The sequence below is a fragment of the Gymnoscopelus microlampas genome, assembly GCF_963454915.1.
Source record: "Gymnoscopelus microlampas genome assembly, chromosome: 21".
NCBI classification, from domain to species: domain Eukaryota; kingdom Metazoa; phylum Chordata; class Actinopteri; order Myctophiformes; family Myctophidae; genus Gymnoscopelus; species Gymnoscopelus microlampas.
In genome coordinates this window covers 41,907,181-41,935,171 of record NC_139958.1, presented here as the reverse complement: position 1 = coordinate 41,935,171, position 27,991 = coordinate 41,907,181, and the positions used below count along the sequence as shown (strand labels likewise).

At 43.2% G+C, this 27,991-nt stretch overlaps 1 protein-coding gene across 2 annotated transcripts in view; it reads left to right on the top strand.

The window, feature by feature from the left end:
• Nucleotides 1-27,565, top strand: part of mast4 (microtubule associated serine/threonine kinase family member 4) — a 191,674-nt gene extending 164,109 nt beyond the window's left edge. For both annotated transcript variants that reach the window (XM_084047845.1, XM_084047846.1), the window contains 16 exons: nucleotides 1,255-1,356; nucleotides 2,430-2,552; nucleotides 4,184-4,296; nucleotides 5,710-5,831; nucleotides 7,284-7,498; nucleotides 8,191-8,367; nucleotides 9,380-9,618; nucleotides 11,782-11,904; nucleotides 12,115-12,251; nucleotides 15,027-15,217; nucleotides 15,931-16,404; nucleotides 17,763-17,980; nucleotides 18,864-18,917; nucleotides 20,210-20,408; nucleotides 21,404-21,701; nucleotides 22,389-27,565. In XM_084047845.1, coding sequence (XP_083903971.1) covers nucleotides 1,255-1,356; nucleotides 2,430-2,552; nucleotides 4,184-4,296; nucleotides 5,710-5,831; nucleotides 7,284-7,498; nucleotides 8,191-8,367; nucleotides 9,380-9,618; nucleotides 11,782-11,904; nucleotides 12,115-12,251; nucleotides 15,027-15,217; nucleotides 15,931-16,404; nucleotides 17,763-17,980; nucleotides 18,864-18,917; nucleotides 20,210-20,408; nucleotides 21,404-21,701; nucleotides 22,389-25,131 — 5,528 coding nt within the window. In that variant the 3' untranslated portion in view covers nucleotides 25,132-27,565. The remainder of the gene's footprint in view (nucleotides 1-1,254; nucleotides 1,357-2,429; nucleotides 2,553-4,183; nucleotides 4,297-5,709; nucleotides 5,832-7,283; nucleotides 7,499-8,190; nucleotides 8,368-9,379; nucleotides 9,619-11,781; nucleotides 11,905-12,114; nucleotides 12,252-15,026; nucleotides 15,218-15,930; nucleotides 16,405-17,762; nucleotides 17,981-18,863; nucleotides 18,918-20,209; nucleotides 20,409-21,403; nucleotides 21,702-22,388) is intronic.
• The last annotated feature ends 426 nt before the right edge of the window (nucleotides 27,566-27,991 follow it).

Sequence of the window (27,991 nt, the reverse complement as noted above, 5' to 3'; positions counted from 1 at the left end):
TGTGGACCGTCCAGAATGTGGTGTCCAGCTCACCCTTTTAGGACCTTTTCAACTACAGGTCCTGGAAGCAAAACAAGCCCCCGGCCCGCACCTCCCTGGTCAAAACCACACGCTCCAAGCTCTGCCTTCAGGGAACTATTAGCCCGTTCAGACCGGGAAATACGCATCTGTGTCTTTTTTTAGATTTCTTTGGCTATTCAAAAATAGCAGATCTACAAGCTCATAGCGCGGCACCGAGTGCCGCGCTATGAGCTTGTAGATTTGCTATTTCTGAAAAAGAAATTGTGAAACTCGTTGAAAATCTTTGAATATATATATATATATATATATATATATATATATATATATATATATATATATATATATATATATATATATATATATATATATATATATATATACATTTTTTAACTCAAATCTTTGCTTATGGGGGTCCCTGGAACCAAATATTTAGAGATGGGGGTCCTTGAAATGAAAAACGTTTGAGAACCACTGATATTACATAAACAAAATGTAAAAATAAAAAATAAAATAAAAACATTTAGGATTTAGAAGACATTTGTAGAATCCCCAGAAGCAAAGATTGGAGTTACAAATGTTCTCTTTAAAAAATATATATATTCAAAAGATTTGCGCAGTTTTTTCAAAATAAAAATATCAGATCTACAAACGAGCTTGTAGATCTGCTATTTTTTGGATAGCCAAAGAAATCTTAAAATGACACACAGATGCGTTCCTGGTCTTCATCATTTATTCACCCACTGCCGGGGTTTTTAATCATTTTTTTTATAGAAAAAATGTGAATTATTTGTCCGTTGATTTTTTAACATTGAAGTGAATGGATTTGAAAAAATAAAACATTTTATATCTCCTAATTCGTTGAGAATAACGACACAAATGTTATACTCAAAAATTAGAGAAACATTCTAGGAATTCAAAAACAAAATAAAAAAATTAAAAGGGGAGAATTCTCCCCTTTGGCGGTAAACACCATTGACTGAAAAGGGGAGAATTCTCCCCTTTGGCGGTGGATGTGTTGTTAATGGGTACAATTTTCAACCTTCATATAATTGCTCCTCACTAATGCTCATCATAAGAGCACCATTTCTGTCTACTCACTCTGTGTGTCATAAGTGGACTGTGGACGGTTCAGAAAACTATAGATGTGGGATTGTTTATTCTAACTAGTTTTTGATAGACTTGCATAATGGAGTATTATAGTTAATGGTGATTGGCTGTTTTTTGTGTTTTCAGATGAGATTAACTGGCCGGACGGGGAGGAGGCGCCCCCTGGTGACTCGCAGGAGCTTATCACCCTGCTGCTGAGACAGAACCCTATGGAGAGGATAGGCACAGGTAAACGCACACAGACACACACACACACACACACACACACACACACACACACACACACACACACACACACACACACACACACACACACACACACACACACACACACACACACTAGGGCTGGTAAATCATTATTTGATATTCAAATATGGGGAAAAAATGTATATTCAAATACAAAAATGTATATTTGAAAATAAAAAAAAAAAACGTGTGAGACAATACAAAAAACAATGTATCAAGTTATAAAAACAAACAAAATATATATTTTTATTGGATCCGAGCACTTTGTTTATTGTTTTGTAAAATAAGGATAATAATAATAATATTCAAATATATATTCAAATATTAGCCAATTTTTAAGACCAATATTCAAATTGCATTTCTGAGGAATGTTAACAGCCCTAACACATTTGAAATATGTATTTATGTCCACATAAACAGAAGTACAAGATGTACAAAGGACATAAACACTGCCACCAGTGCAGTCAGTGCAGTGACTCTGTCTGACCAGAATGGAACAGGGTTACATGTCGGCTTTCCGACATGTTGCCTTTCCGACGGTTACTAACCCTATACCTAACCCTAACCGCACGCGGAAGCCACGTAGTCGGAGTAGTGGGATGTCGGAATTATGAGCACAAACCATGGAACAGAGCCTTAATTAGCATCACTGACTGAAAGAAATTGGGCCTCTTCTTACTTCCTTCACAGGTGTTACCAATGATACTAATGAAGGCTCTGTTCCATTCTGGTCAAACAGCTGATGTTGTGCATGTTGTTCTCACTGGAAACACTCTGCTATGCCAGTGGGTCTTAAAGTGTGGACCAAGTACCCTCATAGTTCCTTGAGGGGGTTCCAAATGGTTCCTTACGAGTGTGTGACTCTGAGAGTTATGGGGGTCCAAGGTTTGAGAACCACTGTGCTACACTAAATGAGCCTTCATTAGAATCATTGGTAACACCTGTGAAGGAAGTAAGGAAGAGGCCCAATTTCTTTCCAATATGGCTGCTGTGCATAGAGCCTATTCAGCCCAGGGTTTCATGGTTTTTAAACCATCCTCATTTTGTGTCTACAGGCGGCGCCGTTGAGGTGAAACACCATCAGTTCTTTCACAACCTGGACTGGAACAGCCTGCTGAGGCAGAAAGCAGAGTTCATCCCACAGCTGGAGTCAGAGGACGACACCAGCTACTTTGACTGTAAGCGTCCGACCACACAGGCACTGAATAGAGAGGAAGAGCAGTGGTGGAAAGTAACTAAGTACATTTACTTAAGTACTGTACTCAAGTACAATTTTGAGGTATTTGTACTTTACTTGAGGATTTCCAATTTCCAATACTTTTACTTCTACTCCACTACATCTCAGAGGCAAATATTGTACTTTTACTCCACTACAATTATTTGAAAACTTTAGTTAATAGTTACTTTTCAGATATAAATTAGGATATTATGAAACATACATTAACCACTTTAACCCTATTTTATACCTAGGCTATTTGAAAATAGCTGATCGACAAGCTCACAACGCCCTCGCATCGCGACGCGTTGTGAGCTTGTAGATCTGCTATTTTCAAACACTTTTGTACTTTTACTTTTGGTACTTTACGTACATTTTGATGCCAATAATGTTGTACTTTTACTCAAGTACATTTTTAATTCTGGACTTTTACTTGTAACAGAGTATTTCCATATCGCAGTATTTATACTTTTACTTAATTAAAGAATGTGAGTACTTTTCCCACCACTGAGGAAGAGTAACATAAGACCTGAGGTCGATTCTACAAAATGCCTTCTAAATCAGTAGTTCTCACACTTTGAAGATTTTTCTAAAATATTCAAATATGCGAGCTTGTAGATCTGCTATTTTTGAATAGCCAACGCAAAAACAACACAGATTATTTCCTGGTTTTAATGGGTTAGCAATTCCTGTATTTAGCAGACAATCTTATCTAGAGTGACTTACGAGTGTGAGTTCAGGATAAGCTAGACTAATTCTAGTCAATAAGACAACGGGGTAAAATAATCACATAAGTAGAGTGTAGAGAGAACAATGTAGGGCCTCAAAGAAACCATAGGATACCAGGCAAACAATGAATGAACCTAGCATCTGTCTAAACACTATGCTATATCTAAATAACATTCTACATTTGATTTCAGCTGTTACAATTCCAAACATGCAAACATGACCCGCTTTAATTACTTCAGTCTATATTATAGTAGCTTAATGACTAGTATTACAATTCTATTGTTTTTTTTATGTCCAATGTATTTGTATTTAAGTTCATAAAGTTAACATAAGTATAACTACATGCATTTGAAATTAAATACAAATGTAACTTTTCAGGATTCTAATAAAAAAAATGCCCTAAAAAAATCTGATGAACCAAAACAATGAACCGCAAGCATCTGTCTAAAAAAATGCTATATAAATAACATTATGTTTGTTTGTGGTCAAGAAAAAACGAAGCTAAGTAACAAAAACATAAGAACAAGTGACCAAGATAAATCTGCATAGTAAACTAGCATCTATCGAACTAAGGTGGCAAGACTGGGTACAAGGAGAGTGAGGAGTGCTAGCGGGTGAGGTGGAGTCTTCAGACTATAGGGCGGAAAATTGGGAATGAGACTACAATTATATAACTACTATCTAAATGGCATTCTCTCTATTTAACTCATTAAGCTCTTTACCTCATCGTCAGATAAATACCACAACTAGCCAACCTACGAGCTTGTAGGTTGGCTGTTTGTATGATTCATTGTTCAATTAAGTATATATAGGCCTTTAGTTGTTAAGGCTGTGAAAGGATTTAACGTGAAACTTTGTCCTCAGCCCGCTCTGAGCGATATCACCACCTAGAAACGGAGGAAGATGGAGATACGAACGATGAAGACATCAACGTGGAACTGAGGCAGTTCTCCTCCTGTTCACACAGATTCTCTAAGGTGAGTCCAAACGTATCTAGTCTGATGTTAACTGACCTTTGCCGTCAGGGCCCCTAGACTCTGGAACAGCCTCCCATTGGACGTTAGGGGTGCCAATTCCATTGCCATTTTTAAATCCAAATTAAAGACCCATTTTTTTTAGAAAGGCCTTTTAAACCTCTTAACAGCAGAATGTTGGTGCTTCTCCTTTATTCTCACTGACACTACGCTGTTGTGTGTTGTTCTTGTTGTTTTTATTGTTCACTGTCTGATTTTAAGTTGTTAAGCACTTTGTAACATTGTTTAAAAAGGTGCTATGTAAATAAACTGTATTATTGTTATTATTATAAAGTACATGATTTCAAATGTGTAAATGGTGCATTTGTATAGCACCTTATACTGTGTAAATATAGCAACTTATGCGAAGCACTTTACAATGTGCATTATGTTCACTCATTCACAAACACAGGGGGTTGCGTAAAATGTATGATTTATTATAACATTATTCTTTCACTGGCTAGAGGTCGAGCCAATGAGAGAATCTTTAACCCATTAAGACCTGAGGCGATTCTTAAAAATGTTTTCTAAATCCTAACAGTTTTTTGAAAAATGTTTTCAAGATTTTTCAAAAATAGCAGATCTACAAGCTCATATCGCGGCACCGCCGCGATATGAGCTTGTAGATCTGCTATTTTTGAATAGCCAAAGAAAGTGACACAGATGCGTTCCAGGTCTTAATGGGTGAAGAATGAATGTTCGGGTTTCTTTTCCGCACATATGGTTGTAGACTTCTGTATTAAATCTAGCAGCAAAAAAAAAGGTATCTCTTATGGGGGTCCCTGGCACAAAATCTTTTCAAATGTGGGGGTCCTTGGTCGAAATACCTATCAATTTGGTAGTCCTTGACATGAAAATGTTTTGAGAACCACCGATTAAAACGAGCCTTTTCAGCATTTCCATATGAAATCAGCATTTCATATGGAAATGAGTGTCTGGGGGGAAAAACGAACCCCAACCCCCCCCCCCCCCCCCCTTCCTTCAGCCCCCTGCAGCGGCATGGAACGTTGATCGGATTTGCATCACATTTTCCGCCTGCAAATCAGATGCATTTTATTCTAATGTGGAGCAACAACGAAATCACATGATCAGGAGTGGAGCTGTTTTTTTATTTTTGCTGCAATGCAGTCTGCTCTGCTCACATCAAAACAATGCAGTGTAGTATTACCTTCACTACTGGTTTATTTGTTAGTATCCCCAGTAGCTGTTCCTTTACAGATTAAGACCTGAGGCACGAAGTGACACGCTGCGAGCTTGTAGATCTGCTATTTTTGAATAGCCAACGCTAATTTAATGTTTAGCAGCGTTGACCTTGTCCCATGTCTTCATATTTAGGTGTACAGCAGCGTTGACCGTGTCCCATGTCTTCATATTTAGGTGTACAGCAGCATTGACCTGTCCCGGGGCCTTCTGGAAGAGAAGGGAGACGCAGAAGAGAAGAAAAGCGACAGTCCACTGACCGTGGACTCACTCAGCTGGACTCCAGACTTCACCGAAATGTACGCACGCTCACCTACTGTACATACATAAAACACAGGCCCTGCTCCCCTCCACACTTAACATCACAGTCAGTAACTACATGGGATTAAACGTCGTTCCCCTCTACACAGCTCAGTCTTTGTAGAGCTGAATGAATACAATTCCTGACAATTGACAGTTCCTACTCAGGCAAATAATAATTAACTCACTCACAGTTGAAGAACAATGTTTCCTTATATTGTCGCAAATACATATACATCTTTTAGTCTTCCTTATTTCCTTTACAGGTGTTACCAATGATACTAATGAAGGCTCTGTTCCATTCTGGTCAGGGTGCTGATATTGTGCATGTTGGCTCACTGTGGAAACACTGCTACGCCAGTGGGTCTCTCCAGTGTGGTCCAGGAACCCTCATGGTTCCTTGAGGGGGTTCAAAATGGCCCCTTACGGCCGTGTAACTCTCTGAGAGTGCATGTACAAATGGAACCAAATGGACCCATGTAAGGGTCCATTTGGTTATGGGGTCCTTGAAATAAAAGGTTTGATTACCACTGTGCTACACTAAATGGAACGGAGCCTTCATCCTACTACTATAATTGACAAAGCCTCCGAAGTACGTCCGGGATTCGCAAGCACAGGATCACTCCACATGCCTCCAAGACGCGTTATTATGATTCCCACACCGCGTCGTGGCAAACCCGCTGAGCGGGCGCTGTGATTGGTCAGTAGTCGCTGTGATTGACAGTTCTCGTTTTTGCTACTATGCCTATACCTAACCCTAACCCTAACCCTAACCTCAGTAAGACTATGCCTAAACCTAACCCTAACCCTAACCCTAACCTCAGTAAAACTATGCCTGCCGGGGAGCCAATCAGACACGTAAGGCGGGTCTAAATCCAGGACGCGGCGTGGGATTCATAATAACGCCTCCAAGACTTGCCACAGACTTGCCACAGATTTAGGCATCTTACCCCCACCTCGATCAGTGATCAGACTCTCGGCTTGATTGATTCTCTGATTTGCCTATCAGACCCTCAGCCTGATCTGGCAGGGCTTGGCATGACATTTATGCCGGACTTCGCCTCGATGTGTGCAGAGCTATAGTACATCTACATCTCTTACTGCATTTTAGCCACAGTACCAAAAAAGAGGAGGAAGAGAGGAGAGGAGAGGAGGAGAGGAGAGGAGAGGGGAAGGGAGGGTAGGGGAACTACTTTGCCTAGACTTCTTTCCCCACCTTCAATGTACTTACATAGTGTACAGTTAATATAAAACTACATTGCACATTTTAGCCACAGCACCCCACCCTACTGCGCATCTCCATATATGGCCATATCAAACCTCTAGTTAGTACAATTGGTAAGACCATGTGCTGGAAGTAAGGAAGAGGCCCAACTTCTTTCTAATATTGCTGTGCATAGCAGCCTATTACAACCGAACAGAATTTCTTCATCTCCCTCCGTCTTTTGCAGGCCGTCTCTGTCCAACCTGTCGGACAGCGAGGGTACCGGCCAGGGCGCCGGCCCTCATCAGACCCACAGCCTTCTGCCAAAGTTCTCCATCTCGGCAGAGAGCGAAGGCGAGGAGTCCTCCGGCAAGACCTCCTTCTCCCTGGGAGAGCTGCTCCACGACCCGCCCGACGCGGCCACCACTCCTGGCAGCGCGCACAGCGGAGCCACGCTCTCCGGTAAGGGGTGTTGATTTCGTTGACTAAAACCGTGACGGAAAAATGTTTGCCGACTACCTTTTTTTTACTGACGAAAACTAAATAAAAACTAAGCTATGATGACTAAAACTATGACTAAATATATTGACAATGTCGTCAACAAATAAAAACTAAAATGTTAACAAGGGACTGGTGGAGAAGAGATCCAGTAGAACTAAAAGACATGTCGTTTTATGCTTGGTTGCACGCAGGTGTCACGTTCCGAAAATGTTGTGAGTACAATTAAAACAATGATTTAATTTAGCTTTCGGAACATTGGGAATGCATGAATACAAATTTAATTTCTATTTGGCCTTTTAGGCTTCTATATCTAAAGTTGCACAGGGAAGATGTGACGAATAACTTAAATGTGCAAAGAAATTACTGACATAATTAATAATGTAATACTTTCAAAAGAATTGCGGAAGTAGCTGCAAGCTTACAATGCGTCACTTGTGACACGTTGTAAGCTTGTAGATCTGCTATCTGAAACTGTATAAGCATTTTTCAACATGGAAACGTTTATGCAAAATAATTGTGATTATCTCAAATAATTGCGATTAGACGATTATGTAATAATTGTGACAGGTCAATGTCTATATAGTATAGAGGGCTTAAGTGGTCAATTACTTTGACAATTAATGAAATGGCTCATGTTCTGTTCTAACTTATAGGAAGTTTCTCAGAGCATTTGGACCAGCTGACGTCCAGAGGTGAGGCTGATGGTGCAGAGCTAGGGGCCCAGACCAGCACTCTGCACCCCGAGGCCCCTGGTGACAAGCTGGGGCCCTCCGGAGCCAAAGTCCCCAAGTCTGTCTCTGCCAGCAACCTTTCCCTTACCATCCCGGGAGGTAAGACACGCACGCACGCACAGTGGTGGAAGAAGTACTCACATTTGTTCCCAAACTTGAGCTTAAGACCCAACCCAAACCAGTGAAAGTAGCCGATCTACAAGCTCACACCACGTCGTGATGTGACGTGTTGTGAGCTTGTAGATCGGCTATATCCACTACTTCTTAAACATTTATTTTCTAATTTAGGGATTTTTTAAAATTGTTTTCATTTTATTTATGAAATTCTTTTGAACATTTTTTGAATTTGCTTTTAATTCATGAACTCATTTTGAGAATTGTTGTGGAATTTTTTTTTTTACTTTTGAAATATTTATTTTTAATTTAATTAAAAACAAATTGTAGGAAAACAAAAAGGGATATTTGTCCCGTGACCCATAAAAATGGATCCGCGACCCACAATTGGGTCCCGACCCACTGTTTCGGAAGCAGTGATGTAAAATAATCTGTTTTCAATAGGGGTGTCACGATTCACTTACCTCACGATTCGATTCAAAATCGATTCCTAGGGTGCCGATTCGATTGAAATTGCGATTCTGCGATTAATTGATATTCGATTCGATTCTGCGATTTATTGCGATTTTCTACCCCAAATCACTTTGCTTTAATTATACTAGAACATTTTAGAACAATTCTGAACAATATAAACCATGAAAAGTTGAATCATACACTTCAATGCAGCCAGATCATGTCAGTCAGTCTTTCTGACAGACAAAGTGCCAGTGAAAAAGGTACTACCTTATAATAATTAAAAAAAATAAAAATAAAAAAAAGATTTTGAAACGATTTTAAAATCGCGGCATTAAGAATCGCGATTTATTCATGAATCGATTTTTTTTTGACAGGCCTAGTTTAAAAGTTTTGGGAATTAAAAAGGGATTAAATCATAATTTTATAAAATGATTTATTTAGAAAATACACCCTAGACACGACCCCTTACACTGTCAAGGAAAACCCCAAAAACTAAAATAAATAACCGCTACTATCTGTGATCACGTCTTTATTTTCCCAGATGTCTTTGGGGCGTCGCCGCTCGCCAGCCCCCTCTCCCCGTATTCGCTCTCCTCAGACCCCTCCTCCTCCAGAGACTCCTCCCCTAGCCGCGACTCCGCCTCCCTGGGCGTGGCCAACAACAACCCGCGGCAGCCAATCGTCATCCACAGCTGTGGGAAGAAGTTTGGCTTCACGCTGCGCGCCATCAGGGTGTACGCGTGTGACAGCGACATCTACACCGTCTATCACATGGTCTGGGTAAGAATTTAAAACGTACTGTTTATATCTTTCATTTTTATTTCATTTAGGGCTGTCACAATTATGACATTTTGCTCGACGATTAATTGTCACTCACATAATTGCGATTAACGATTTTTTTGGTGTCGTTGAACATTGGAACATTATGAATAAGAATGACATTTTTGTTTGGCTTTTAGGCTTCGTCAACAAAAGTTGCACAGGGCAAGATATGATATTGTAATGAATGGAGAGAGAGATGTGGACATCGACTAAAATAAAATAAAATCTTAAAAATATGGCTTATTAATAATAATAATAATAAACTTTATTTGTATAGCACCTTTCATGACATGAAATGCAGCGCAAAGTGCTTTACAGAGCAAGAATACAGTTACAGTTACAACCAATTTAACAATAAAGCAAACAAAAAATAAAATAAAATAAAAGCAAAAGCATAAAACATTAAAATAGGCAATACAGTGAGGACTTAAAAATCAACCAAAGAGTCAGCTAAAAGCAAGAGTGAAGAAATAGGTCTTGAGCTGTGCTTTAAAGCTATCGACAGAGGCTGCCTGTTTTAGGTGTAATGGGAGTTTATTCCACACTGTTGGTCCGTAAAAGCAGAATGCTGCTTCACCGTATTTTTTATATGTCATTTTAGGCACCTCGAGTAGGTCAGCACTTGAAGACCTGAGGGTCCGGTTTGGATCATGTCTCTCTAGGCAGTCATAGAGGTAGGAAGGTGCCAGACCATTTAGAGCTTTATAAACTATTAAAAGAATTTTAAAATCAATCCTAAAAACAACCGGGAGCCAGTGTAGTGAAGCTAGTACTGGAGTGATATGTTCTCTCATTCTAGTTTTAGTTAAAATTCTGGCTGCCGCATTTTGAACAAGTTGTAATCTGTCAGTTGTTTTCTTAGGCAGGCCAGAGTAGAGTGCATTGCAGTAATCAAGCCGAGAGAAAACAAAAGCGTGGATCAGCGTTTTTGCGTCGTCTAACGACAGATAGTCTCTAATTCGCGCAATATTTCTAAGATGAAAGAAAGCAATCTTGGTGACATGATTAATGTGTGCATTAAAATTCAATTCAGAGTCGATAATAACCCCCAGGTTCTTTACTGTGGTGTTACTTTCTACAGCCAGGTTACCAAGTGATGTTATTATTCATAATGTACTGTTCTGAGGCCAAATATTATTCATACTGTATACTGTTCTGAGGCCAAATAATAAACCATAACCATATAAATGAACCCTTAAGTTGTTTTAGTGAAGTATATAGACATTTGCCATTTTATTCTGACAGTGAGTAAAAATGTCCTATAGGAAATTCTGCTACCCGTTAGACCCAATGTTGTAATATAATAACATTTCAATAAAACCTTACGAAAACTTTTTTTTTTTAAAAACATTATATTTTCCTCTCCAAAGTACTCCTACAACACCATCTGAAAGGTTGAAAACAATGTTTTACAAGTAGAAATATATCCGGGTCTTGCAGGGTTAATTCAGTAAAAAAAAAAACCTGAATAGTGAAAATAGACGATCTCAAAACGCATTACAATGTGACGCGTTTTGAGCTTGTAGATCTGGTCTGGGGGTTCGGGGGAGGTAAGCCGGGCGGGGGAGGGTGATATTTGTCACTGTACGTACTCCTATGGGCTGGAGGCGGAGTCTGTCAGCAGGGAGTGTTGGGCGATATAGGAGTAGGACAGAGGATCTAGTCCACGTCCTCCCGGTGGGGGCTCCTCACAGGCAGGTGAGCCAGTAGGGAACAGCCGTACGTCCTCCCGGTGGGGGCTCCTCGCAGGCAGGTGAGCCAGTAGGAAACAATAGTATGTCCTCGCGGTGGGGGCTCCTCACTGGCAGGTGAACCAGTAGCGTGCAACAATGTGTCCTCTCGGTAGGGGCTCCTCACAGGCCAGGTGAGCCAGTAGGATACAGTGACAACATGAATGTATGAGGGGATTACTTAGCATAATGGCTAAATTGGGAAGAAAAAGGGGGAAAAAGCAGCAACAAAACAAAAGCCACATTTTGCCCATGCACAAAGTCTCCCATTTTGGTTTGATGTTTTGGTCATTTTGGTTTGATGTTTTGGTCATTTTGGTTTGATGTTTTGGTCATTTTGGTTTGATGTTTTGGTCATTTTGGTTTGATGTTTTGTTTCGACGTTTGTCAGAACGTGGAGGAGGGTGGCCCCGCCCATAAGGCAGGTGTGAAGGCGGGAGACCTCATCACTCATGTGAATGGAGAAGCGGTCCATGGTCTGCTCCACACTGAAGTGGTGGAACTCCTGCTCAAGGTACCTGACTGTCGGACAAAGCATAATAAGCGACACAGATTGTTATGGCCGCAGCCTAATTGTAAAACGAACGGCCGCAGTTAATTATATTTAACTGTCGATAATGATGTTAACAGGACAAATGGTTAAACCGTAAGACAAGTTTAAATGCATAATAAATTACTATTATAAAATGATAAAGTAACTGACAATTCCTTCCCCCCGCCACAGAGTGGCAGTAAAGTGTCCATCTCCACCACGCCCTTCGAGAACACCTCCATAAAGACGGGCCCCGCCAGGAGGAACAGCTACCGGAGCAAGATGGTCCGATGCACCAAGAAACCCAAGAAGGAGAAGACCCCAGAAAGGTAATGACATGTTTCTGATTGATTGATTGATTGATCTTTACTGTTTCAGGATAAAGCCTGTGCAATAGGGCATTGGTTCTCAAAGTGGGGTCCGGGGACCCCCAGGGGTACTAAATGATGGATAGGAACCAAATGGACCCTTATGGGTCTGTAACTCTGAAAGCGTACAAATGGAACCAAATGGACCCTAACGGGTCCATTTGGTTCCATTTGTACACTCTCAGAGTTATTGTCTCCGCCAGGCCGAAAGGCATGGCGAGAGAGTATGTTTTACCCCCTGTCCGTCCGTCCGTGTGTCCGTCCGTCCGTCCGTCATTCGATCTGTCTGTGTACAGCTAATCTCCGGCACCGTTGGCTTGCTCGCAGCCAGACTGTGCACACACAGTCCCTGGATACCAGAGCAGAACCTCTGCCCCAAATTTTTCACAGGGGCCTGTTATAGCGCCACCAGGAGGCCGATTTGTGCAAAGCACATTTTTTGACAGTACACCTACAGATTTTGTCCAAAAATCCCACAAATCGGTACACAGTATCTCTATAGTCATTAAACGAAACGGGTCTTTCACATTTCTCATATTCCATCCTGATTGGCTAAAAATGTCTTCCAAAGTTTGCAGGAGTGCACCGTTTTGAACAAAATGCCTCAAATCATGAACACAGCATGCAATTTCCATGAAATTTTGCACGCACATTCCCATTAGGCCGAGGTAGAACTACCATTTGAAAATGTTCAAATCAGCCTCATGGTGGCGCTATAACAGGCCGATTCGTGTTTTTACCTATAATTGCACCGATCTGTGTAAAACTTTGTATGCACACTCCCTAATGGTCAAGGAAAAACCTTTGCCCTGCATTTTTCACATCTGCCTTTTATAGCGCCACCAGTAGAACACATTTTTTTATACTACTCCTTCCAATTGTATCCAAATTTTACGCAAATCAGTACACATGATCTCTATAGTCATGTGATCACGACGGATGTGTTTGATTTTTCATATTCCATACTGATTGGCTAAGATTGACCTAAGATCTAAAGTTTGCATTATTGGCTTGTTTTGAACAACATTCTGCAAATCATGAACGCACCGTCCAATTGCGCTCAAACTTTGCACGCACATTCACACTATGTTGAGGAACAAATGCCACCCTTTTAACATTGGCCTGTTATAGCGCCACCAACAGGTCTAATTTAGCGAAACACATGTTTTTAACAAAATGCCTCAAATCATGAATGCAGTCAGTGTCCGATTGTCGTGCAAGGCCTAAGAAGAAATGGCACCCTTTTCACGTTGGCCTATTATAGCGCCACCAGGAGGCCACAATAGCCTACCTGACCTGGCGGAGACCTGTGCTCCGAGGAGCACTTTTTCTAGTATTAACATTGATTTTACAATAAAAATTGGGGTCCCAGAGATAGAAATGCCATTAAATGGGGGTCCGCACTCTCCGCAGCCCTAATGCTTGTCAAACTGGGGGTCCTTGAAATTAAAATGGTTGAGAATCACTGCTAGAGCCGTAAACATCTTCTCTTATGGGGGTCCCTGGCTTATCTTTTCAAATGTGGGTCCGCGGGCTAATAAGTGTCAATTTGGGGGTCCTTGACATGAAAAAGTTTGAGAACCACTGCAATAGGGCAACTGGGTGGATTTTGGCAATTTTTTGGGCCGCTACCCACACGGTTAGCTGTGTTGCTCATTCCACGAATGCATGATCCTTACAAGTTGTACCTCGTTGTAAAGGTGACAATATAACAATTGGTATTACTGAAGGGGAAAATAATAGACCGAAATATCGGAGTTAATATGTTTAGTGGTGGATTTAATGGTGAATAAGCAGAAATGGCAGATCTAAAAGCTTGCAACGCATCGCAAGCTCGTAAGTAAGTAAGTCTTGCCGAGCCATGAGGCCCATAGGAGCCTATCTCCTGTGTCTGTAGCGTGAGGCAGCTAGATATACAAGTACACCCCCTGGACATGACGCCAGTATGTCGCAGGCACTTGGTGCCGCGCTATGAGCTTGTATATCTCTGCTGTCCGGCAGGAACCAGCTAACTCCAAAATGTTCATTTTTCAGGAAATGGGAAAAAAAGTGATGAGTTAGGAGGTTTTGTTCATCATTGATAAGAACAGCTAAATTTACCTCCCAAGCTCACAATGAGGTTGGAGGTCAAAAGGGGGTGGAGCCAGGAGTCAGCAAAACCAGCTAACTCCGGTGGACTTCGCCGGAGTTAGCTGGTTTTGTCAGAAGTGCTTTTTAAATGCTTCTCATTGGTTCAATATTTTTTTTTTACCAACACACAGATGTAAAGGGTGCTCAATGGCCCTGATTTATGGAAAAAAAATGCAAAAGTGTCAAAATGGAGTTAGCTGGTTTCTACGACAACGATATCTGCTATTTTTGAATAGCCAAAAGAAATCTTAAAATGACACAAATGATGCTTTCCGGGTCTTAAAGGGTTAAAGGGGCTACACCATGAATTTAAAAAAATAATAATAATATTTAATATCATTTTTTTTTTTTGGTTAGAACTGAAAAACGGGAGGAATTGTTCCCAGACGTGACGTAGGCAGGGGGAACAAATCTGACGGACTGTTTTCAGACTAATTTACATAAAAACCACAGATAGCCTATGAAAGCCTCCGGTATTTGTTGGAACAGAAGAGAGGTGGGGGAGACCAAAAACACACAAAAATGAAGAAAAAGTTCAAATTCATGGTGTAGACCCTGTAAATAATTTCCGCCTATCATTTTGTCCCTCTTTTGTCTTGCCACCAGGCGGCGCTCTGTGTTCAGGCGTTTCGCCATGCAGCCGTCTCCTCTCCTCCACACCAGCCGCAGCTTCTCGTCTCTCAGCCACTCTCTGTCGTCCGGAGAGAGTCTCCCCGGTTCTCCCACGCACAGCCTGTCTCCCCGCTCGCCCACCGCCGCCGCCGCCTTGCGGCCCACGCCAGATTTCAACCAGTCAGGTATATACCCAATGGTGGGAAAAGTACTCGCAAATGTTTTACTTAATTAAAAGTATCACTACGGCAATGATATAAGTATTGGCATCAAAATGTACTTAAAGTACCAAAAGAAAAAGTACTCATTATGCAGTATACGTCCCACTTCACAAGTTTTCAAATGTATAAAATGTATAAAAACCCTTTGAAAATAGCAGATCTATTTGCGACGCGTTATGAGCTTGTAGATCGGCTATTTTCAAATTGCCAAAATATATGTATATAGGTCTGAAGTGGTTTTATAATAATAATCAAAATCTACAAAGTAACTAGTAACTAAAGAAACAGTTCCAAATGTGTCCATCACATTTGGAAGTTTCAATGCTTGATTCTGAATGCTTGGTTCCTCCGGTTCCGGAGCCCAACCCTACTTTACAGACCCATTTTTGAGCCCATTAAGACCTGGAACGCATCTGTGTCACTTTAGATTTCTTTGGCTATTGAAAAATAGCAGATATACAAGCTTGTAGATCTGCTATTTTTGAAAAATCTTGAAAAAAAATGTTTTCGATTTTTTTTCAAAAAACTGTTCGGATTTAGAAAACATTTTTCAGAATCGCCTCAGGTCTTTATGGGTTAAAAAGAATTGTCAAGTAGTCGCCATTCCCTGTTCTCACCGTCTGTGTGTGTGTGTGTGTGTGTGTCTGTGTGTGCGCCTGTTTCGTGTTCGTTCACAGGAGGCACCTCCTCCCAGAGCAGCTCTCCCAGCTCCAGCGCGCCCAACTCTCCGGCGGGCTCGGGCCACATCCGGCCCAGCACCCTGCACGGCCTGGGCCCCAAGCTGACGGGCCAGAGGCTCCGCCAGGGCCGCCGCAAGTCCGCCGGCAGCATACCCCTGTCCCCGCTGGCGCGCACGCCGTCCCCCACCCCCCAGCCCGCCTCTCCCCAGCGCTCCCCGTCCCCCCTGCTGGGTGGGGGTGGAGGAGGAGGCGGAGGCCACCACCACACCACCGCCGTCGTCGCCGCCCTCTCCTCCAAGATGGCCCCACCACCCGCGGTGGTGGTGGCGGCTTTCCCGGCCGGCGGCAACAAGGGACACTCGCCGCCCACCATCGTGCGCCACATGGTGCGCCCCAAGAGCGCCGAGCCGCCCCGCTCGCCGCTCCTGAAGCGCGTCCAGTCCGAGGAGAAGCTGTCGCCCTCCTACCAAGGTCGGTATTGTGGTTTGTTTTGCGCTTGGCTTGGTCGAGTGCTCGATTCTGATCAGTCGCTGAATTCAGCTGCGTTATTTCTGTTTATTTACACGGTTTGATTGAATGCTTGATTCTGATTGGTCAATCGCTGAATTCAGCGGTGTGTTATCAGTGAATAATGACCGATGAGCTCAGTAACAGACCGCTGACTGTCTAATCAAAGGCTCAGAGCACCTGCTCATGTCAACCTGCGCTGCTTGATTTTATGCTGTAATCCAACTTGAAAGCCATGTAAAAAACAAACAATGTCATTTACAACTAAACGTTTCTCTCAAGAATGTTTTTTGAAAACATTTGAAGTGAGAAATAGACGATGCAATAACCGAAAAGTGATTCTATTTGATCCACTACACTTCCTTGTTTATCGTAGCGCAACAACGCAAGAATATCAAAACACTCGCCCCAAAACACAGTCGCCCAGGGCAAATCCGGCAGTATTATAGGGAAATCCGGCGGTATATAGAATGGGGACGAGTGTGTTTTGGGGCGAGTCATCCCGTTACCTTATGGACTACTCTCATTTGTTTGCCGAGGTGAACTTCTCCGCCCAGACCAAAACTTATGGAACACTTTCATTGCCGTAAGCAAGGAAATACTTTGTTTTGTTGTTACTTTTGGGTCCATTTATTTATTAAGTAGCTGTGTAAATGGGATAATGTATGGGGAGGTGGTCATTATTGAAAATTAAATCCCTTCAGGGTGATTATCCTACATTATCCCTTGCACAACGACCGATGAGCTCTATAACAGACCGCTGTCCAATCAAAGACTCAGAGCACCTGCTGCGCTGCTTGATTTTGTGCCGTATCCAACATGGCAGCCATGTAAACAAACACGTCATGTAATTTACAGCTAAACGTTGCTCTCAAGAATGTTTTTTGAAAACATTTGATGCAAGAAATAGTGCAGTAACCAACGATGCAGTATCCGAAAATGTATTCTATTTGACTTCCTTGTTTTCCGAGGTGACCATGTTCGCCCAGCGCAAAACACTTATGGAATACTTTCATTACCGTAAGCAAGGAGATACTTTGTTTTGTTGTTACTTTTGGGTCAATTTATTTATTTATTTATTAAGTAGCCGTGTAATAAGCGGAATAATTGACGGCCAGACGGTCATTGTTGAGAAATAAATCCCTTCAGGGTGATTATGTATATCTGCTATTTGTGAATAGCCCAAAGAAATACATTGCATTACATGCATTAATGATGACCAATTATATGAAGATATACGTTTGAAAATGAGTGAAAAACGTTGCTCCTTCAACTCTAATAACCCTTGCTCCCCCACCCCCCGCCCCTCCCTTCCTAATCAGGAGGAGACAAGAAGCACCTGTGTCCCAGGAAGCTGAGCCTGGAGGTGACGCAGGAGGAAGCCCCCCAGGACGAGGTGACGAGGCCCGGGGGGTCCGGCAGGGACCACCACCACCTCCTCTCCCTGCACAGAGTGGAGGAGACGCCCCGCGAGCCGCCGGCCGTCACCCGCGTCCGGCCCGCCGAGCAGGGCTGCCTGAAGAGACCGGCCGGTCGCAAGGTCTGTGCTACCCCGATGTTATCTACTGGTGTCCACCGCCCTCTGGTGGAGTTAGCTGGTTTAGCAGACAGTTTGAGGATCCAATGGAGTTGGCTGGTTTTGTCAGAAGTGCTTTTTAATGCTTTTTATTGGTTCAATATTCTTTTTAACCAACACACAGACGTAAAGGGTATTCAATAGCACTGGGGAAAAAAACGAAAAGGCTAAAACATGGAGGTACCTGGTTTTTGCTCGACAGCAACAATATATTATTTCAAAAGATTAAATAAAAAGTTTAAACAAAAAAATTACAACTTTTCATCAACTAAAAACAATTCCAACATTTAAGTATTCAGAGTATTTCATATTATATTAAATGAAAAAAATCTAATGAAGTACCGTAGTGAATAAATAAATAAATAAAAGGTGATATACTGTACCAATAGATAATAACTTTAGAGTATACTATTTGAGGTTCCATTGACCTCGAGCCGGAACACAATTGATTGCCTGATCGTTAAAATAAACTTGCTCTGAAAATGCACGCGGCCCACTCATCTGACCACTTAACTTAAGTGGTCCAGGTGGGTGGGCCGCAAGATTCATGTTGTTGAAATGTGTGAAAATGATTCCGCTTTTTTTTTCACGTTTTTTATGAAAATAGCAGATCTACAAGCTCACAACGCGTCGTGTTGTGACGTGTTGTGAGCTTGTAGATCGGCTATTTCCAAATTGCTGAGGTATATAGGGTCAAAGTGGTTAGACCCGAAACAGATTCTAATGCTATATGAATTAATTTAGCTGGGGACCCGCTAAATCTACAGTACTTTCTTAACTGCTGTGCTGCATTTAGCGACTGAATTTCCCTCTCTGGATCAGTAAAGGTCTTATCTCCTCTCTCAAGGTGGGTCGTCAGGAGTCTCTGGAAGACCTGGACAAGGAGAAGCTGAAGTCCATGGTATATTATATAATATTATAAAATTATATTATATTATGCAACATAATACTGTTGATGTTACTTCCACTGTTATAGTATGGAAAGATATACAGGGAAACTGTTGTTGCTAACTTGGGAACGCATCTGTGTCATTTTTTAGATTTATTTGGGCTATTCAAAAATAGCAGATCTACAAGCTCATAGTGCGGCACCGAGTGCTTGTAGATCTGCTATTTTTTGGAAAATTTAGCAAATGTGTGCAAATCTTTGAATATATATAGATGTTTTACAGCGAAAATGTTTTAACTCAAACATTGTCTTCTGAGGGTCCCTGGGATCCAAATATTTTAAAATGGCGGTCCGCGGTGAAATACATATCTAAAAAATATGTCTAAATCCTAACAGTATGTTGCTACTTGCTTGGCTATATCAGATCCCCAAAAATGTGTTTGGCTGCGGAATGTATTTGGCTGCGGACCCCCTTCTCAAAATATTTTGTTCCAAGGACCCCCAGAAGCAAAAAAAGATGTAGTTAAAAATGTTAGCCTTAAACGATATATCCCTGTTACAATGTGCTAGACCCCTGGAAGATGGATATTTCACTTTCAAAAAAAGTTTTGGTAATTTTATCGTCTACTCGGGCTTATGTGAGCCCCCCAGACCGTTTTTAAGTTGCTCGATTCAGTATTTAGATAGTTGATGTTCATTTTATCAGACACGCCCCCTTCCTATACAAACCCATTGTAACTTCAAACTCCATTTTAACCATGTTAGATTCATCAAAAACACCCGTCCTTGGTTCTGGTGACTCACCCTGCCCTCCTAATACGTGAGGGGGCCGTGTTTTTTCAATTACTTTTTTCATTTATTTTTTATATTTTTTTTGGAAAATGAAAAAAATTAAATACAATAAAAAAATAAAATAAAATAAATGAAAACATTTATCCGAACAACACGCCCCCTTGCGCATTAGGAGGGCAGGGTGAGTCACCAGAACTAAGGACGGGTGTTTTTGATGAATCTAACATGGTTAAAATGGAGTTTGAAGTTACAATGGGTTTGTATAGGAAGGGTAAAGGGTGGTACAGCATCTGATACTGAATCGAGCAACTTAAAAACTGTCCGGGGGCCTCACAAAAGCCTGAATAGACGATAAAATTACCAAAAGTTATTTTGAAAGTGAAATATCCCTGTAACCGCACGACTTGCCACAGCCAAGCCGTGCTACTCGTACACTTGTGGTCGAAAAGCGAGCGCGCTACCGACTGAGCTACCCGGGGGAAAAAAACGTCTTTCTTTCTTTGGTCTTGCAGGTGGTTGTGAAGAGACAGGACTGGTCAGAGAGACGAGAGTCTCTGCAGAAGCAAGACGCCCTGCGCGAGCCGGACTCCTCTTCCCTTCCCGACGACAGAGACACCAAAGGCTTCCTGGGATGCTGGGCTCCAGACAAATCTCAGAGCCCCGATTCTGGCCCCCTAGAGGCCACCAAAGGCGCCAGCACCACGCTCAAAGGTATAGGACAACGGAGAACGGGCCACTTTTGATGTTTAACCCATTTAGACCGGGAAAGAATCGGTGTCATTTTTAGATTTATTTTGCTTATTCAAAAATAGCAGATCTACAAGCTCATAGCACGGCACCGAGTGTCGCGCTACGAGCTTGTAGATCTGCTATTTTTGAAAAATCGTGAGCATTTTTGCAAACGGTAATTGCAAATGCACTTAGAAATTACTTATAATATAAGTATAAGTGCATTTGTTTATATGGAGTTCATGTGAGTTTACCAGGCTGGACTTCCCATACTCATCATTACAATGTTGAATGTTGGGGGGGCGGGCAGAAACCTCATAACTCCATGTTTCAACTTTGTATGTGTTGTTGTAATTAATGCCTTCATCGTACAAGAGTGTCTCACAAAAGTGCTGAAAATAGCAGATGTACAAGCTCACAGATCGGCTATTTTCACTATTTTACTTCCTTTTGTAATCAAAAAAAGTACTTAAAGTACTTACTTTTTTCACATGATTTGAATATCCAGCATTTAAAAATGCATCTGTTGCCCAGTGTTAATTTTGACAGCAAATTTAGATTTTTTTAGTTAAGTCATTCTTTTGAATAAAGGTTTTAGTCATATCTTAGTCATCTTAAAAGTTGAATAAGTGTATAGGTTTTAGTCGACTAAATCTACAGTTGATTTTGTCGACAAAAATGTATTCAGGCAGGCCTTGATGGTGCCGTAATGGCTCATTTTACACTTGGTTGCATGCTGAAAATAGCAGATCTACAAGCGTTGTGAGCTTGTAGATATGCTATTTTCAGAGCAAACCAAACATAAAATGACTTGTCTTTGAGTTCTACTGGATCTCTTCTCCACTAGTCCCTCACTAACAGTAGCTAGTATTTATTTGTTGACGAAATTGTCAATATATTTAATCGTAGTTTTAGTCAGCATAGCTTTTTATGTAGTTTTCGAAATTAACACTGCCGTTGTCCCGCCTTTTTCAAAGACGTGCTCTACAAGAAGCTGAACACTCGTGCCTGCGAGGGCCTCCCTGAGCCATGCGGTGGCGCCAGCGCTGCTGGTGGCGGCGGGGATGGCGAGGGACCCCTGTCCCTGTGCTCCGTGCACCCGGACCGCCAGCTAGCCTCCAGACCGGGGAAGGAGGGCGTCAAACCCGACCGGCTGGACTTCAAAGCGCCCAACATGGAGTTCACCCGGAAGAGGCTGTCGTTCGAGGAGAGGGAGGAGTGCATGTGCCGCCTGGCGTGCCCCGGCAAACACGAGAGCCTCCACTTCGGATCGAGGTTACGTAACTTTTTAAGTCGGCTATTTTTTTAATTATTATTATTATTTATTTTTTTAAAGGCTTAGTTTACGTTTAGTTTTTTATTACTTTTAATGTTAGTTTTAGTTTTCTTTTTTCTTTCTTTTTTTGGAACATGGCGAGATTAAACAAGGTCCGAAAAATTGCAAAAAATAGCAGATCTACAAGCTCACTACCCGATGCGATGCGAGCTTGTAGATCTCCTATTGCATAAGGACTAAACTGAGGATATCTTCTCTATGATTTGTTATTTAGTTTGCTAACACATAAAGCCGTTAGTATTATAATTCTTTATCATTATTCATTTTATAAAGCCTCATCTTATGTATTTGTATTCAGGCAATGTTTTTCCTTTGTATTTATTCCATGAAATTCATGATACAATACATTCCCTTATTTGATCATTAACATACAGTAAACAGTATCTATTTCATGCTTAATAAACACCACCAAGAGAAAAAACAAAAAGACACAAAGAAATATAAAATGTTTTTTTCCCAATAGCAGATCTACAAGTTCAAAACGCGTCGCTTCGCGCCACGTTTTGAGCTTGTAGATCTGCTACTTTTGAGTGACGCTGTTGTGTGATCAAGGAGGGCGTTAATTTACGAAAAACAAAACGCAAAAAGTGAGAGGTTTATAATAACCCTGCCTTTGGCTCCTCCAGGTCCAAGAGCCTCCAGCTGGACTCGGCCATGTCCTACGAGCACATGAAGGGAGGCGGAGGAGGCCCGGGCGGCGGCGGCGGTGGCCACTCCAGCACCGAAGGCCTCGGCTCTCCCAAGATGTTCTCGGCGAGGGGGGGGGAGAAGAGCGCCGTGGAGAAGCTGCAGTTCATCTCGGCGGCGGCGGCGGAGAGCCCCCTCCTCAGGAAGACCTCCTCCGAGTACAAGCTGGAGGGCCGCCTGGTGTCCTCCCTCAAGCCCCTGGAGGGGACGCTGGACATCGGCCTGCTGTCGGGGCCCCGGGTCTCCAAGACGGACGGCTGTCTGTCCAAGCTGGCGGACGGCGCGTGCGACTCGAGCGTCTCCGCGGTGTCCCCTCCCCCCGCGTGGCTGCTGAGCCCCACTGACAGACAGTCGTCGTCGTCGTCTAGCCACCCGCAGCTTAAACCCGCGGACAAAACGAAGAGCCCCCTGGCCACCGCACCGAGCCTGCAGGGCCCCGGTTTGCCTCCCAACAGCGTCGTCGCCTCCAAAGAGCCGCCGAGTCGTCCGGCCGCGGAGTTGAAATGCAGCGACGGCGGAGATAAACCTCCGGACCGGCCCGGTCACAGCGAGCCGCTCACGAAGGCCTCTTTCCCCAAGGCCGAGGCCTCGAGCTTCGGCGGCAAACAGGAGAGCACCTGGACCAGCATCAAAGCGAACTCGCCGCTGGCCCACGAGCACCGCGGCGGCGTTCGCCACAGCTCCCACTTCTCGTCCTGCGGCAAAACGCCGTCCATACGCGAGGTGAGCAACGAGGACCAGGAGGACGAACCCGAGCAGCAGGAGGTCGCGCCGTGCGCCGCGTCGTCGGAAAACGCGGACGGCTCCAGGATGTCTGGCTCTCAGAACGCAGCCGAGCCTGAGGCGGACGGCTCCCCAGCCACCGATGCCCGTGTTCCACGGCCACTAAAGCAAAGCGTAGACTCTGCATTGGAGATGCCTCAGCCTCAGTGTGGTGACGAGATATCCTCAAATACAGCCTCTCCGATAGAGAGCGGCGCTGTGTCCGTACATTACATTTTAGAAGATCCTCAACATCTCTCAAAGCAGCAGTTGCTATTCCCCTCTTCTCATAGCAAACCGCAGGTTTCTCTGGTAACGCCGGGCTTTGGTTCTGGGGAGGACAGCAAATCATACGGTTCAATACTACAGACTCGGCTCTACACGGAAACCCACCTGAACAGAGACGAAGTACAGCCCACCAGACCTGCCGTGAAGGAGGCTAGCGGTACAACCAGCGTCTATTCTAAGGAAATTTACACATCCAGCACGATGGGAAGCAATGCGTCCAGAAAGGGAGATGCCAGCCCAAAACCGGAGCAGAAACGTTTTTTTTCCAAAGGGACGGAGAACGCGGTCAAACACGTCTCACAGAGTTTAAATAAAAGTTACGCCATCATCGTCGATGCAGCAGTGAGTGCCATCGTGTCGAAGCCTGGCAGCTTGGCTCCCACATCACCAAAGACAAGGATTAACACGGAGACTTGGGAGCCTGAGCACTTCCCATCTACACTACCAAACTATCTGGTTGAAAAAGCATGTCTGATATCTCCTTTGGAGGCAGACCGTTCAATGTCCAAGAAACTGACGGCTGAAGTCGGTGTCAAGGAGTCCAATGCAGCCTCTACGGCAAGACAGACACAGCCTGCAGCTTCAGGAATTATGAATGAAACAGTGCTGAGCCCCAAAAACGTTTTAAACATTGGAGGGAAAACTGAAACGGAGACTACGATATCTGAGGTAAAAATCCTCCCTGTCCCAGTAGTCCAGGGTGGTGTGGATTCAAGACGGGGAGGACTCTCTAAAGAACCAGCTTCGTCTACTCAAGTCATCCAGGACTGTGAACCAAGAGAACGCTTGCTGCAATGTGCTGGCCCCGTCGCTGACATGAAACTGAAAGAATCAAGGCAGAATACTCCCTGTCCGACTCCTCTCGCCAAGCAAAACATTGATATGAAGCAAAGGGAAACCCCACTTAGCGTTGCAGTAGCTCCAGCCCATATAAAGAAAGGAAACACTGAATCCAAACAAAAACCTTCGCCTCTCAAAGCCATAGCTTTGTCCTCGAATGTGAACGCCCAAGTTACAAAACAAAGTCTGGATGCAGAACACACTGAAGAGGCCTCGGTCACAACCGCAGCTACGGTCGTCAAAGAGCGTGGAGAACCCAGACCAAAACATTCAGTTCCGGCAATTTCTACACCTGCGCAGCAGCCACAGAGGCCCCAGAAAGAGGAGCCAGTCGCTCCCCCTCGGCCCGCTCCGCCTCCGGCCGCGAAACGAGAAGCACACCCGCCCGGCGGCTTAACAATTTCAGGCAGGTTCGCCAGCATCAGTGCGTCTCAGGAGCCGGCGGGCAAGGCGTCCAAAGAAGGCCTCGGGTTCGGGGGCACCAAATTGGACAAAAGCTTGAGCGGGACGGAAGCTCCGGGGTCGTCCAGGCACGGCGGCACGTCCGACTCAAGGGCTCCGGCCTCTGAAAAACAGGCGTGGTCCTCCTCCGTTCGCAAGGAGCAGCTCGAGAGGAGGAAAAAAGATGCCGGTGCGGAGGTTCCGGCTGCACCGAAGAACGCCAGGAGAGAAACGTCGAGGGTTGTTCCATCGTCCGCTGCCAAGGATGGCGCTACTGGTTCCGACAAGGACTCTGGTAGGTCCAAGCAGGGGAAGGAGTTATCGCCACGCAGTTCCGTCAACAAGAAGTGAAGAGAGACTTTAAATAGCAGCCAACGATTCATTGTTTTAGAACTTTTGGGGGGGCTTTAGGAAAATGACGCAGAAATGTTGTATTTTTTTTTGTCCGAGCATCATCATGCCTTCTTTTGTTTGAGTACCGGGGAAGCTGTGTTCGTTAACAGGGATAGAAGTCGTGTTTCTGTGTGCGTATGTGTGTGTGTGTGAGAGAGTATGCCTGCGTGCGTGTATGGGTTGAGGCATACACACTTGCGCATTGCGTTTCTTCTGAATGAATGTGCATTTCACTGTAAACGTCTATAGAGCAGAATGCTGGCAACGATTTGCTTATTTCTTGTCGTATAGGTTCTGTGCGTTTCAGGTTGCTTTCCGAGACGATTTGATTGCTTATTTCCGATGTCATGCGAAAGCAGTGGTTCTCCCACGTCTGGTCCGGGGACCATCAGGGGTCAAAATGGACTCTGTACGGGTCTGCAACTCTGAGATTGGGGGTACGTAGCCTAATGCCTAACAAACTTGGGATCATTGAAATACAATTTAAAAAAGGTTGACAATCACTGAACTAAACTCCCCAGTCTACACTGTAAAATCATCATTGTCCATGTAACTCTGAGTGTTCAAAGGGTCCATTTAGTTCCATTTGTAAACTCTTAAAGTTACAGACCCGTAAAGGGTCCATTTGAGATCTGGCGTCTTAAAGCACCGCATATTTTGCCACCAGGGAGCGGTGTGCCTTTTGGAGAGGTCAACCTACGTACTATGACGATGCATAGGAACGTCAACCACTTAAACCCCCAGCACCGCATTCTGGGGGCAAAACCTTCGCAGAAAATACAACGCGGCAGCTTGTAGATCGGCTATTTTCAGCTATCACATATTTAATGTAGAGCGATTATAGGGTTTAAGTGGTTACGCGTCCACAGATGGAATTCATAATTTTAGGGCAGACTGACGTTACCAAATTCAAACCTGGCGTCCGTATTTAGGGTGTGTCATTGTAGGCACTTTATTTATTTTTTTCCCCCAAAGATTTTCCAAAATTAGAAATTTCCACAACGAAAGAAATAGCAGCGATATAAATTCAGCATTTTTTTTTCAGGATTCGTTTTGTGGTTACGGTTGTAGTCCAAATGGACGATGTTTAGTCCACATTCCATCTGAAAACAGCCCGACATCAAGAGTGTGCATACAAATGATACAATAAGTGTCGTGCGAGCACGGTGCGGTCAGCGTGTCAGGGACAGCGAAGGGGGAGCGGCCTTGTAACGGCTGTGCTGTAATGTTATAATCAGTGCCATAAATAAATAAAGGATTTTGAATTGCACTCTTCTGATTTCTGGGCTTAGATGGCCCTGATTAAAAGTGACAGACATCTAAGACCATAGACTAAAGAACCCGTATTTCGCATCTACAGTTCAGAGGTCCATAATACTCTTCGAAAATAAATGCAGACTGTAGGTGATACATCATCAGGCCTATACATGCTCCGGGAGACATCGGAAAACGGTTCGGAGAGGCTTTCCGAACTATCCAGTTCGGAGAGTCAGGACAATTGGGGGTTCACGAAAAAGGTTAAGAAGTTCGGAATGATGTTAATTTGTATTTAAATCGCCTCCCTTTCCGAAGTTTGGATGTCGAAAAGAGCATGTATTGTGTGTGTGTGTGTGTGTGTGTGTGTGTGTGTGTGTGTGGTTTTGGGTCAGTGGCACACAGAAAGAAAGGCGTTAATTGTCCTGTGTTTCTCACCTAGAACGTAATCATTCTAGAAATCATATTTAGTGATGGGGCCTTAGAGTTATTATGGGAAATGAAAAAAATAAAAAAGCAAAACTTGCTGTTCTTAGCAGGTTACAGAGTTATATTCACATTCCTCTCGCTTGCATCTGTACATTTCTAAATCTTTAATTTTTATGCAATGTGGTGTAAATATGACTACTGTAAAAAAAAAAAAAGAAGAAAAAAAAGAGTGAAAAAAGAAAATATATGGGCTTACATGACTGTAGTTTGTATTATATGTATATATTTTGCAACGTCCTGTTTGTATACTTAAAATATTATAGTATCATCTTCTGCTTGACAATTTCTTGTGGTCTAGAATAAGCTAAACATATCGTCTCTGTCGGGTGGAAACCTGTCCAAAACTGTTACTTTTCAGGATCCAAATAAAAAAATGCAGATCTACAAGCTCAAAAGCGCAGCGTTTCGAGCTTGCAGGTCTACTATTTTTGATGCTTGTATGTGACGCTGTAGTATGATCAAGTAGTGCGGTAATTTACACAAAAAAAACACAAAGTTAAAATATGGAGATAAGAGGTTTCTTCCCGACAGCGACGATAATGTCTGTCTCATACATTGGCATCCTCTGTGACGTTGACAAGCTACACATCATCTACTGTCGGGTGGAAACCTTGCATGTCCAAAACAGTCACTTTTCAGGAAATGGGGGGGGGGGGGGGGGGGTAATAGGCTCTATGCACAGCAGCCATATTATCACTTCCTACACAGGTGTTACCAATGATACTAATGAAGGCTCTGTTCCGTTTAGTGTAGCGCAGTGGTTTCCACGACCCCCATAACTCTGAGAGTGTACAAATGTGTACACTCAGAGTTACACACCCATTTGGAAGCCCATGAGGGTCCCTGGACCCCAACTTTAGACCCACTGGTGTAACAGAGTGTTTCCAGTGAGCCAACATGCAACAATATTAGCATACCCTGACTCTGTTTGACCAGAATGGAACAGAGCCTTTATTAGTGTCATTGGTAACACCTGTGAATGTCTTCATAATATGTCTGCTGTGAATAGAGCCTATTACCTGTGAGAACCTGTGTTCCATATGGATCCAATGTACCGGTAGTTATTATTAGTCAC